At 40.6% G+C, this 13635-nt stretch overlaps 1 protein-coding gene across 1 annotated transcript in view; it reads right to left on the bottom strand.

The window, feature by feature from the left end:
- GABBR2 (gamma-aminobutyric acid type B receptor subunit 2) overlaps positions 1–13635 on the bottom strand; it is a 989086-nt gene that overhangs the window by 228931 nt on the left and 746520 nt on the right. The window contains exon 13 of the mRNA XM_090039096.1: positions 4178–4300. Coding sequence (XP_089895222.1) covers positions 4178–4300 — 123 coding nt within the window. The remainder of the gene's footprint in view (positions 1–4177; positions 4301–13635) is intronic.

Below are 13635 nucleotides of genomic sequence, written 5' to 3' on the forward strand. Positions count from 1 at the left end.
TTCATCAGTTTTAGAATATTGTCTGTGTACGTGTAAGGACAAATGTCATTTTTTCTGCTTGTTTCAAAAAGCAAACTCCCACACACGCTTTGTGAAGAAGGAACAAATGAAGGAAACAAAGAATAAGTGATCAATGAGAGTGATCCTGATCCACTGAAGATGGTCAAACTTTCATTTGCACTAGGAGTGCTTGTTTGGCCCTACTTAATTATTGATAAAAGACTATGATTCATCTATAATTCAGTTTTTCTGAGTCACATTTCATTTTCTGACATTTTCCTGTATTCTTGAAGGCAAGAGAAGTAGAGATGCTGCAGTCATGGTCCCCAAAAGCCACAACCTGCTAATATTGACAAACCTGATTGAAAATGTACTATTTTTTTCCAGTCACTAGAGGGAGAACAACCCTCTATTAAGGCCTGTAAACTATTAGTCTGTAAACTAATCCCTGTTTCTGTTTGTTGAGCTATGGCATGAACTCAGGGCAGAGATCAAAAAGATCAAAGGCACAAATACCTGCTGAAATATCAGTTATCATACTTGCTTCATAATAAAGCGTATATCTATATTATACAAACATTCGTTACACCCAGAACTGAATGAACTAAGTCTCCATAGTTATATCAGCACTCAGGCTTCTTGGGCTAAATGACGACTTAATTGTGTCTAGCTTTAAATAGACTAAATAGAGCTAATTTAATAATTCTGATTCTAATTTCTGAGGGAAAATTTCCTATTATTCTGTGAAGGGAACAGAGCAATAAAACACTTCAGAGAATGTGTTAATCTTATTTTGACCACTGTGACATTTTCATTCAGTCATAGTAATTTCCCAGACTGCTGAAACCCAAGATCCACTTCAAGAAAAGTTAACCAGTCATACCTTATACCTTATTCTCGCCCTCATGAGGGTTTCTAAAGCAAAAGGTATATATTTGAAATTCAGTTATATTTTTAAACTGTTCCCTCAAATTTGTATTTTATGGACATGCATATTCCATGTTGACTCTTAAGAACTTTTCAAATAAAAATTACTTTATTATTTAAAACTGAAATAGACACCAATTTTCCAGTTTAAAATATTACTTCACAGTTATTTTTGCCAAGTGGCAACCTTGTTATTTTTTTCTTTAGTGAAACATCTTACACCAGTGGACACTCCTGGGTTCTTCAGTCTTGGGTTCTTAAGGAGCAAAATGAAGGCTATTATCCCTCAAGTCCACCCATGAGTGGTACCAAATCAGGATGATTTGTAGCCATTCATCACATTATACTTCCTCATTTTTATATGTTTTGATGAGCAACAGAATAGTTAGCGATGCTGACATTTAAACTATCATTGGTCAGCTCTTGCAGTAATGAATGAGGTGGTTGACACTTAGCTATTGTTTCAGACTTCCTGCAGATTCAAGGAGATGTTTCTGCATAAAATAAATTTAGTCACATTCAGTCAGGTCTGGTCAAGGTTTTCTTTACTACCAAAAGACTTGCAGACTAAGTCCCCTGGCATATGTTATACTTAAGATGTGATTAACCAGTTAATTGTGTCTTAATTTGTTACCTGGCCACATGTTAATGCAATTAATGGCATGATAAAACAAGAAGTATACCACAAGCTTACTACACAAAAATGTGTACTAACTTCGTGGCTGGTTCCTATCATGACATTAACTGAATTTATGGCCATGCTGGGGCTCCCACCTACAAGGGCGCAGCTGGGAGCTCCATCAGCAGATGCAGGCTCCCAGCCCTAGGAGCTCATGCTAGCTGATGGGGAGCTCCCAGCCAAGGAAGTTTGCTACTTGTTGGGAGTAGCAAAGTGATCCTGGGTTCCTTCTGCACTGGCAATAAGGTGTAGTGGGATCTATGCTCCTTTCCATAATCATGCCTCCTGCCATGCACATGTGGCATGGTAGAAAGCATGAATGTGGGGATCATACAGCAGATCCTATTGCACCTTTACTGATACACCTGTTGGCGGCTTAAGTCTTAGATGCTATTCTACCTCTAAGACAACTAAGATGCACTTATGTGGCCTTTAACCATTCAAGTCACTAAATTCACCCAGGCACATCAGACCAAAAAAAACTGCGAAGAAGCCTAGGTTTCTCACAGGCCTCCATTTTAGACCAGACTAGTCCTGGACTACTTTTCCACACTCAGAAGCAATGCAGAAAAGCCACCTAAGAATCTATTACCACCTAGATCCAACCCATTGAGGAAGCACATAACTCCAAGTAAGTTCGTGATTCTTTAGACTGAGAAAAATCATGCCAATTGGGAGTGGAAAAGAGGAGAGCTAGGTTATCTTTTGGTCAATGGCCTAGTCAGTGGGCACTTGACCTGCAGGGCTGGAATCTACATCTCCCATTTGCAAAGAAAGGGCCTTACAAGGCAGTGTTTAACTAAGTAGCCCACTAAGGACAACCTTTTTCCTGGATGAGAGAGAGCCCCGGATCCTAGTCCCTACTCTCAGTGATGATTATGCTTTTTGCACTGAACAGTCACTGGGGAAAATGCACAGAATGCACTGGGAACTGGAAGAGGGACCAGAATCCAGGGCTCCCTGCCTTCCAAGAAAAGGTCTTTATCACTGAGCTGCTGAATTAGGCTCCACCTTGCATGTTCTTCTTTTGGTCCCAGTGACTCTTGTCTTCCTTTTGATCCAATGGTCAATAGGAAGGAGGGGTAGGTACCTCATCCTTACTTAGCTCACAATCTGCACATAAGGACACTCTTCTAAGATATGAGAAATGTGGATTCAAACTACCTCAGAATGAGAGGGGGCTAAATCCAGATCTTTCATCTCCGGGGCAGGTGCCCAAATTACTAGGTTATTGGGTAAAAGATGGGTGGGTCTTTGTAGAGAATAGTATCTTCTGTCTGGGAGAGCTGGTTCCCAAAAGGACATCTCCTTTCTGAGCAAACTGGATTAGACTGGATGCTGAAATTAAGCTGCCTGTTGAGAGAATGGGAGGATGATGTCTCTCCAGTTTGAATAGGAGCTCTTTCACGAGGTAAGATGTGTTATTTGTGCTAAGATGTGTCAGTTGTGCTAAGGGCAAAAACAACTTGGACGTCTTAGGGGGAGGAATAGAATCTGGACTCAACCTTTTAAAAAGGAAAATTTAACCTCTTGTGAACAGTTGAGAGAACTGCTGGCAGCTCCAAAGTACTCCAACAGGAAGAGCACATCTAACTTTAGGAGACACTTCTCTAAAATGTTTAAAAAAAATATCTACCTAAAAGAGAAACAAATCATGCCTCCTTCCAAAAAAACCCCCCTAAAACCCATTCACAAAAAAATGATGCAATATAGAAATAATGGAATAAGCTCTCAGACTTTGTCTTACGGTACTACTGGCACTGATGGTAATATAATTTTCTTCCTTCCAGAAAAGTAAATATTGACCAACACAAAATCACTTCTGGATAAGTTATTACATCTCTATTTCCTAGTGATGTGCTAGGTGTAAGTTCAGGCACTTCCAAACGTGCTGACTTTCATACAGAAAGTATATATGCAATTTTTTTCTCTTCGTCACAGTGAGGATCCTATATTTCTTGAGACCATTCTCCTACTTCCAGAATCTATTATCAAGGAAAATACAACAGTTCTGGAAACTAGGCACAGGTGGTGTTATGTAATTAGTCTCCTGACAATTGATAACTCCAGTGTGACCTCTCTGGGAATGACAGTAAAATGGAAGCAGTAAGGATACATGTTAATGAGTGTGCATGTGGGTGTGTGTGTTATTATTGAAAGTAAATATAGATAAAGGTAATACAATTCCTGAACATCTGCAATAAGAATGCAGTCTAAGCAGTGACCTCTCCTGCACTTACCTTGCATGAGTTCTTACTGAAATCTGCTAATGGGTTCTGATAATCTATTATTTATTGCAACAGCATCTCTTAAAGACTCTTAGCAGAGAAACCTCCTGTGTTTACAGCATTATTTCATTCAAAACCTCTTAAAGTGACAGATGCAGCACCTTATTTAGAATATAGATAGGATGTCTTTCTATCATTGGAAACTAAAGCAAAAATGAAATTACCAAAAACTCTCTGTGATGTTTTTAATATATTCTCATGCATCCTTAACTAGGTCAACCTGAAAGCTGCAGAAGCAAATATTAATACACTAGTAAGCATTACTTGGGAGTGCATGACATACCTCCATGTTGTACTTTTCCACTGTCCTTCTTAAGGGATCCACTACCTGCCAGCAAATCAAGATGCAAAGATCAATCAGCAGCATCCCTCCAACTATCACCAGCAACTTCTGGTCCTTAATGATCTGGAGTGACAAAAATAAAGCAAAAAAGGGCATTCCCATGACTGAGATTCCTGCAGAGCCTCTCTCAAATGTAGCAAAATAAATGTACTATTGATAAATAGTCTTGTTAATAATGTATAGAGAAAGGTTTACCAGAAATATCAGAAGATTAGGAGGTAAAAGTTAAAGTTTACAGAAGTTTACAGAAGATCAGGAGGTGATTTTACACAATACAGTAGTTTCATCTCCTGTTTATGTGCAGTGTCTAAAGATCATAGAAACACTTTAGAAGGAGGTTGTGAGGACTCGATACTTACTAATGCTCAGTTTCAGAATCCCAGAAACTGAAGATGTTTCTACAGTAAATATCAACTGCTATATGTTTGGGTGCACCTATAGAAGGATATTCATTGCAGTTCTCCCTGTAGCAAAACTATAGTTAAAGTAGCAATTCATCTTCCATTAAGAGATCCCATTTTCACTTGCTCATAACTTTCACAGTTGCAGATGAAACATTTGCTTGGCCTCAAGTGAAAGAGGATTTGGTTTTGGAAAGTTTTAAATGCTCAGCACTTTTTCAAGGAGGCTAAGGAGACAAATATACCTTTTGTACATGGAATGCAAAACATTCGACTTCAATTGTTGTGTGTCTTGACTTCATTAGAAAAGAGTTCCTTTGCAAAATAAAAAACTAAAACTTGCAGATAGCTTTACTGAACTCTAATATAATTTATATATATTTTCTGGTATTACACACACAAAACCATGCTAAAAGAACACTGTTAAAGTTGCAAAGTCAAGCACTCAAAAAATAAGAAAGCATCAAACCAAAACTCTTGGCAACCATAGTTCTATGTGTATAAATTATGACTTTGATTTACAAATCATGATCATAGCACCTTTTTTTCTAGAGGACCTTGTCTTATTCAGTGCTTAAAGCAAACATTGCTACAATATTTTAATACATGGAAAAGAGTATGTACTTTCTGTGGCCTTTTCCTTAGAAACAGCTGATTTGTTTTGGCTGAAATTGTACCAATAAAAAAGTACTCAAACAGACACCTGGTCTGGAAAATGTCACTCCATATGGTTAAAGTTTGGCATGTTAAACTAAAGTCATATATTAGGAACTGTGAATAACAGGCTGATCTCCTAGACCAGCCTATAATAAAATCTATTTTACAGTGAGTTTCTATCAAGCTGCAAGAAGAGGTATATATAATTTCATTTTCTGTCATTTGGAAATAAAAACCTTTCATAAAAACCTTTCATAAACTTATCCTTAAAGTTTACAGTTTGTTTTGCTACTTTTAATTCAAACTGTAAACTTTTCTGTTATTATACCTGTAATCCATTTCCATTGAAATATCAGGAATAAAACTGTCTCCAAAACAGTCATTTCACAACTTACATATATTTGCAACATTATTTTAAAAGATTAGTAACTAGAAATATACAGATGAGCAGAACTTCTTAAAGTTCCTATTTTTAATATTATTCAGAGAAACAAATTATTCACTGTAGAGAAGCCTACCATACCACATTCCGTTTCACATTAAGCTCCTGGATTCAGTATGGAAACCATTTGGAGACCTACCATCATCATCCGATGCTAAGTCCATCAGGCAATGAAAATGAAGTTACCTGATGTGCTATTGCCATTTTCTTCTTATTAAAATCTACATTTCTAATGCTTGTATAATCAATGGGCCACAACATGATTTTTGCTTTTTACTCACTTGGAGAATATGGAGAAGTAAAGGAATATACACTTTTCATAGATGGAAACACAGAGCAAAACAGGTGGCAACTGGCTGATACTCTGTTTTATTTCACTTTTGCATAACTGGTCAAAAAACAGATTGAAATGAAGAGAAACTACACCAATAAAACAGCTAATGAAGTTAATTTCCCCGCTCTGAACTAAAGGGGGAAGCAGAGACTGAAATGTGGCTCTCAGGCACATTTAGTTTCTTTTCCAATCTTTGGGTAGCATGACTATACCCTGCCCTTTAGGTAGGACCCATTGTAAGACAATTGTCTTACTCTAAGTGATGTTAATGGAAAGATTAGGTAGAAGAGCATTCCAAATCTGAGTTCTACTTAAGGCCCACCTAAGCCCTCAAAATAGGGCTAAGTGGAACATTGGTAACACATTGACAATGGACTACCCCTCAGTACAGAGGTGCATCTCCAGTGGGATTTGTGACAATAGGCACAGAAGGCCATATCTAAAAAGTACTAAGTGGGCATGTCTACATGAGACACTAAAAGTGCAGTAGACTAATTATATTGCACATTAGCATGTCACAGTGAATTTACTATGCATTAGCATCACAGAATATATGACGTACTGGCATTATTGCACAGTAGCACTGATTATGGTGCATTAAGTTAGTACCTGATATTATAGGTACTATACTTAATGTGCTGTAATTACAGCACTTTAATGAACATGTGCGCATGCCGGGTGGGACTTAAATGGAATATAGATGCCATAGTCCAAAACTGTAATCCTGACAACCCACACCCAGATGATGCCAAATCCTGGAGATGTAAATTCTCCACGTTTGAATTTAAGGCTAAGCACAGACAGTCAAAAAGCCAGAGGCTGCGTCGATTCAATCTTCATAAGTTGTCTAAGCTATGTAGATTGAATCAATATGCAAGTGAACAGACATTCACTTTTGATTCTAGAAATGCAGCCACATGCCTGCAGTGGTCCAGTCCAGAAGTTGGGGGGTGCTAAAGCATGCCTCCCTGCTTGGTTGGACCAGACAGCTTGGGTCAAGGCTAGCCTGCCCACCCTGAAGGGGGGCTTGCAGGGGAGGTGCAAAGCATCCTTAGATGCTGGGGGTCTGTGAGTTAACTTGAATCTGAAGGGGCTCTGGGACAGAAGTTCAATAAGCCAATTTAATCTAAATCAGTTAAGTCCAATACTACATCCATATAGGTTTATCTTAAAGTGGTTTTGGCCATTTTGAAAGTAGTTTATGTGCATCTGTTGTGTTACAGATTTGAACCAGTTTCCGATCACTTATACCAATTTATGTATAATTTCTATCCCTAGTCTAAAAGTCCACAGGCATCTGCAGCTGCAACTCTGTGGGTGCATCTACAGAAGATGCTTTACTGTGCAGTAGTGGAGTTTACTAAGTAGTAAGCACACGTGTCTACACATGTGCACACTTACTGCACACTAAATGATGCTACTCATGAGTAAATTTGCTACCTGCAAATACAAGTAGCAAATTTAATTGTGATTAGTTACTGTGCAGTAATGCATGTGTAGATGCCAACCAGGAGTAGATTTGTTCCTGGGCAGCCCTGCCACTGTAGCAAAACCCCCAGTTTTTCTTTTTAAAATGCATTCCCTCTACTTCCCTAACCATTTCTGCCTTTTTCTATCCCTCTCTACTTGGACTCCAACTCTTCCACTGCTGCCATTGTGTAAGAGTGTGTGTGTGTGTGTGTGTGAACCAATAACTTCATGGGGCTGTGTAGTATGTTGTCTGTTTAATAAACCTGTTATTTCGAAACCCTGAGTTGGGTTTTTGTCTGTTTCCTGACTGTTTCCTCCTTGCCGCCACTTATCTGCCCCCCAAGCTCCCAGTTCTCTGCCTCTGTTTTCAGCCCCAAGCTCCCAGGTTTCAGCCTGTCTCTCTTTCCTGGCTGTCTCCTCCTTGCCATCGGGCTTTTTCCCTTGTACCAGTGACCTTGAGTAACCCTGGGGCCACTTGACCTTAAGTAACCCCAAGCCTCAGTTCTTCAGCCCGGCTTCTCTCTAGTCCACCAGTTCTAATCCCGGTTCCAGCAACTTTCACTCCTTACACTTTCTCTCTCACCTTAACCTTCCCCCAGGTATCCCAAGTACCCCAAACACACACATATATACTGTACCATCCAAGTTAGGAACTCACCTGTATGTGTAGGTGGGTGGTATGTGTATGAACCAGTGAATATATATATAATTGTGTGCGATATACTAATTAGTAATCCATGTACGAAGTATGTGGGTATTGACAACTGATTGTTGTCTAATTTTTGGAGTGTGTATGGGCTTGAATTAGTGATAGGTATGCATGTGCCTAGGCTGGTTTGGATGTGTATGTGCCTGAGCTGATAGTGTGTGTGTATGTGCCTAATTGATGTGTGTGTTTGTATATGTGCAATTGTGTCACACCCTCCTGTCTAACAGCGCAATATTGAGATCCTGAGAGTTGGCTTGCCAGCCAGTGCCACACAGCTGCCAGGCCCAAGTCATCCAGGGCTTCAGGGCGCTCCAGGCTCTTGCCAGGCCTGCTAGCACCAAGGCCTAGCTGCAGGAAGCTCCTGGCCACTGGTGCCAGCTCCAGCTGCCTGCAGCCTACCCCCAGGAACCTGCCCAGAGCCTTCTGTTGCTATGGGGCATTGCCTCACTATGCAGCTCCCAGTCCCATACCATGTCCCTGTGCTAAGCACTGCAGGCAACTGCCCAGGGACAGCTGCACAGAGGCCTGGATAGCTTGTGCTGGAGCCCTGATGGCCTCGTCATCACCCACAGCTGTGCCCACCAACCAGGCCCCCAACTGGTCACAGGAGGAGAGTGGTGACCTTGTGGAGCTGTGGGGTGAATGCAGAGGTGCACTGGGATTTCATGAGGGGTGTGTGCTCCAACGTCCATGTGTATGAGGGGCTGTCAGGCCAGATGTGAGAGGGTGGGCAGCGCAGCAGTGCCACATAAAGGTTAAGGACTTCTGGGCGCAGTGGATCACCATCGTCAACCACAATCATCCCCAGCATGAAGTAGCCACTCTCCACCAGGGCTGGCAGGGCAGAATTGCAGAACACATAGGTGTTGTGGGCCATGGCTACCCAGCTGGCACTCACATTCATGAAGGTGCCATGGTGGTCCACAATAGCCTGGAGCACAACCAAGTGAAAGCCCCTCTGGCTGTAGCAGAGGCGGTCACCGTGGAGCCTGCCCAGGAGCGTTTACTTGCAAGTAGCTTACTTGCAAGTAAACTGAACTTGGATCAAATGCACATGCAGAAGTGCCCAGTATATATAAAACTATCCTGTTTTGACAGGACTGAGCAGGTCAGCACTTAGTTCACATCTAATCCCAACTGGGATCCAGAAACTCCATCCAAGACCTAGGGTGCAGAGAGAAATGTAGTTCCAAGCTGCAACTCAGAACTATTTTTGCAAAGCGTCCTGAGTTACACGGTTATCCAAGACCAATCAGAAGTTCACTGTTGGTTCCAGCGGGGAGGGGAATCTAGCTGCCGGCTGGGAAACTGCAGCCAGGTTCCCATAGCAACAGCCCCAGATCTCCACCAGTGCTGACTGTTTTCAGGATGGGAAGGGGGAATGGCAGCAGAGGGATCTCATTCTTGGGCTTCCCCAGCTGGTGCTGAAGGGTGGGGTGGATGGATTGGAGTTCCCCCATCACTTCATCCAATACACCTATCCCACCCCCTGCGGGGAGGGGCTGAACCCCCCCCAGACTGAACTTCCCTTGCTCCCTTTTCCCCCTCCCATTCTGGAAACAGCAACAGGCTGGGAGCTTTGCCGACACAAATTACAAAATACACTACTTTTTGAAACATCTTTTCCTGATATCTCATGGAATGAGGGGTCAGATTTTCACTGGATTGGCATTTTTGAAGCTGTCTGCCATGAAACTGTGTTTGGTCACAGCCATAGACTGCTTTCTGTGGCCAGATCCAGTGAAAATTGTCACTTCTGTCTGCACCCCTAGATCCTGAAAGATATTTAAGTAACTAATCCCTACTCAGTCACCTAAGTGCTGCTGAAATCAATAGCATTTTATCTAATGACTGTTTAATAAAAAACGTAGGGGCCAAAAGCCAGAACTCCCCCAAGCTAGCTGGGCATCCTAACTACTACACTATACTGGAATGCTTCCACTTATCTGCTCTCTTGTTTTGGCCCCATAAACTTTGAATTCTTTTTCTGCACAGTGGCACAGGCTCACCAGGAGAGGTAGAGGGATGAAGCTGCTAAATATGTTATCTTTCATGGTAATTTATGCTTTATGCACCCAAGTCCAGAACAAGGTCTTACCAGGGATCATGGCTAATAGGGCTGTGCAAAATTTCACTGGCAGTTTTGTTTTGACACTGTTTCAACTCGTTTCGAGCTCGAAACAGCGAAATCAAAATGAAACAGAGAGCTTCGAAACAGACTTGAAATGAGGCAAGTCAAAATGTTTAAAAAATTTTTAAACATTTTGAGTTTCAAAGCTCAAGCTGGGCTTGCCTGCAGGGAAACGGAAACTACAGTAATGAGAGGAAGGGGGGGAAGTGAAGGGGAAGGAGTGCTCTTATTTTTGACTGTGTAGCTGGCCAGTGACTGTCATTCTTCCCTGAGGTCCCTTCCAATCCCAGTGCTCTGGGGGAGGGATGGAAAAACTGCATAAAAGGCAACATTGTTTGAACTGCCCTGCTTTCTGACTTGGTGTCAGCTGAGTGAGGACGCACCTTAACACACACACGGGGTCACCCACCCATGACAAGTTTTGCCTGTCAGCAGCTAGAGGTGCAGGGCCCCAGAACCCAGACTTCCCCTGTACCTATCTCTTTGACAGCTGGCAGGCTTCATGGCTGCAGCAGGGACTACCATCCCTGCAGCTTTCACCCTGCTGCGCCTTAACACAGTGTCACCCATGTCACAAGTTTTGCTTGTCTGCAGTTTGAGGTGCAGTTTCTCCTAAACCTCTGCATCTATCTCCTTGAAACTTGGCAGGCTTCGTTGCCTCAGCAGAGGCTACTACTCCTTCAGTTTGGACCCTGCTGTGGCTTAACACATACACATGAGTTTTTTGCTTTCAAGACTTTGAGGTGCAGTTTCCCTGAACCCCTGGATCTATCTCCTTGAAACTTGGCAGGCTTCATGCCCTCTGAAGGGGCTACCATTCCTGCAAGTTCCATTCAAATCAGCCCAGAAATAACCAAGTTATAGGCTTTTTTGTGCTTCCCCATTATAGACTATGGGCGAAATGTTGAAACAGCATCAAAACAGCGAAACTGTTTAGACAAAACGAAACAGAACAGCAGTGTCAAATCAAAATGAAATTTGAACTGAAACATTGTTTTGTGGAAATGTTGAAATGCAAGTCGAGACGGAACGGTGCTGTTTCACACAGCCCTAATGGCTAATACTTATTCATTCCCTATTGAGCAAAGATATGTACTGAAAGTGTTTACAGTTGCTAATTACTCTATCCTTAAAGTATTATTACCATCAAAGTATTTCTTAAATTAGATCATTACATCTGTCTGGAATAGTGCATCCAAAACTCCTCCCAGAACCCATGTTAGTTATTTTTGAGATGTCTTATTAAAAATAGGTGATAATCTGTATTCAAAGAGCTTCAATCAGACATGAAGAGTCAAACTCATTCTTCTATCTCCTGAATTCTTATTAAGTTATCCATTTTATGAGTTTATTTACTAGAAGTGGCTTTTCTTAATTAACTGAGGAAAAACCAGTTTGTTAAAGTGTCTTTCTTTGGTGTACAGAGATTGATCAAATGTACCAAATTGTTTAGCAATGACTTCAAAGTCTACTGAAAAATTGAGCTATTTTAAAGTTTCATACATAACTAGCAACAGTTCCTTCTGTCTTTTTGAAAAAAGTTATGATATTTTTACTCAGATCACACACAAAATGTAAGGAGCAAGGAACAATCAATTTATACACAATACATTACTGTCTACCTAATTTAGATTGTTTATTCCAGATTCTTTCTATCCTCTCCTGTTTTAGGAGAAGAGAAATTAGTTTTAAAAATTAGTGTAGTGTGTATATTTCCATATGCACCCATAAAATTATTTTTCTAGAGGCCTGTGGAAAAAATATATGAAATCTTGGAACATTTCTACAATGTTATATTTCATTAACATAGATAGTAAATGAAAAATAATTTATAGCTTCATAGTCTTGTCTGACTCCCTCTGTAACAGCCCACAGAGCTTCCCTAAATTAATTTATGTTGGAACTAGAGACGCCTTCTAGAGGGCAAGCAAACTCCCTATGAAAACTGTGATTTGGAAACAACCAGTATAACAAGATCTTGAAAAACTTTGTTACTGAAAACAAGGTTACAGTAGTTACAATATGTCATCTGCATGGTTTATGTATTGTATATCATTGTGATAGACAATATATGTCACCATATGTATCACCATGATATACACTATATAATTTGCTGTGTGGTTTGGGTAATTTATATTTCAATTCAGTTTTAGGTCTAATAATTTTTATTTAACTTTTTTCATTTCTAGCTACCAGCTTATTTACCACAGCAAATTACGGTGGGCATAGTGGACCTCCTTATGTGGGGCCTCTCTCAACTACTATTTTTTCTGGATTGTTATTAATTCTTGCCAAGGTAGAATTATGCAGCCTCCATCTATTGGTCATCTAAATGGATTTAGGTACCTAAGTGAAATTTTATTCCACCCTGTTCAAATCCTGAAAATCCAAGAATATGTCTATTTTTGCAATATGCTATCATCTGACCCTTAAGATGGAGTCAAAAAAAAACAGCAAGAAGGAGGACAAGGGCCCACCCTTTCACATTAGGTGTATTTCAGATATTTAAGGTGAGTTAGGGACCTGAATCCACCTATGGCCCAATACACAAAACAGAATCTGTCCAACAGCCCTCAGTGGGTCCAGGTACTGCTCATTTTGTGTTTTCCCCAGCCAGTAAATTACCAGTAAAGAGGCTGATAGAAGGAATGAGTGGGGAGCAAAGAAGACACCAACTTGTGCTACTCTAATGGATGGTGTGTAATCCACGCCCGCTTTGTAACTCCAAACACCCCAGGAAAAAAATGAGAAAAGTTGTGCCTCCCAACTTAATATTTTTCCAGAGCTCCTAAATGGATGGATTGGGTCCACTTTGTACCCAGGCAGGACTTCATAGAGACAGAACAATCTAGCTTCAGTGTGGAAACTTCTTACCAAAATGTTAGCTTTTGAGAGTGAGAAGACTATTTTTTTCTACAATTGAGTCCAAATACATGGATACATGCCTCACTCATAAGGTCTTGTCAGCATCATAGCAAAGGGGATTTTTCTGTCATTGCTGTAGAGGAAAAATTCAATATACATTACAGATAAAGATTTCCTCAGAGTAATAAAATTTGACTGATCTTCATGCATGATTATTTCCCCAATTTTCTTGTTAATATTTTAGTATATTATACTTATCCGTTTAAAAAAAGAAATTGCTCAGCAAACTCCACGGTCATTTATTGATCAGTCTTTCTTGTATAATGGCAGCTTACTGCATTCTTTCTAGGAGGCCATATTCCTCTGTAATTTTTATTATGGATTCTACT

The sequence above is a fragment of the Crocodylus siamensis genome, chromosome 3 (assembly GCF_052110815.1).
Source record: "Crocodylus siamensis isolate JL-2025a chromosome 3, ASM5211081v1, whole genome shotgun sequence".
Taxonomy (NCBI): domain Eukaryota; kingdom Metazoa; phylum Chordata; order Crocodylia; family Crocodylidae; genus Crocodylus; species Crocodylus siamensis.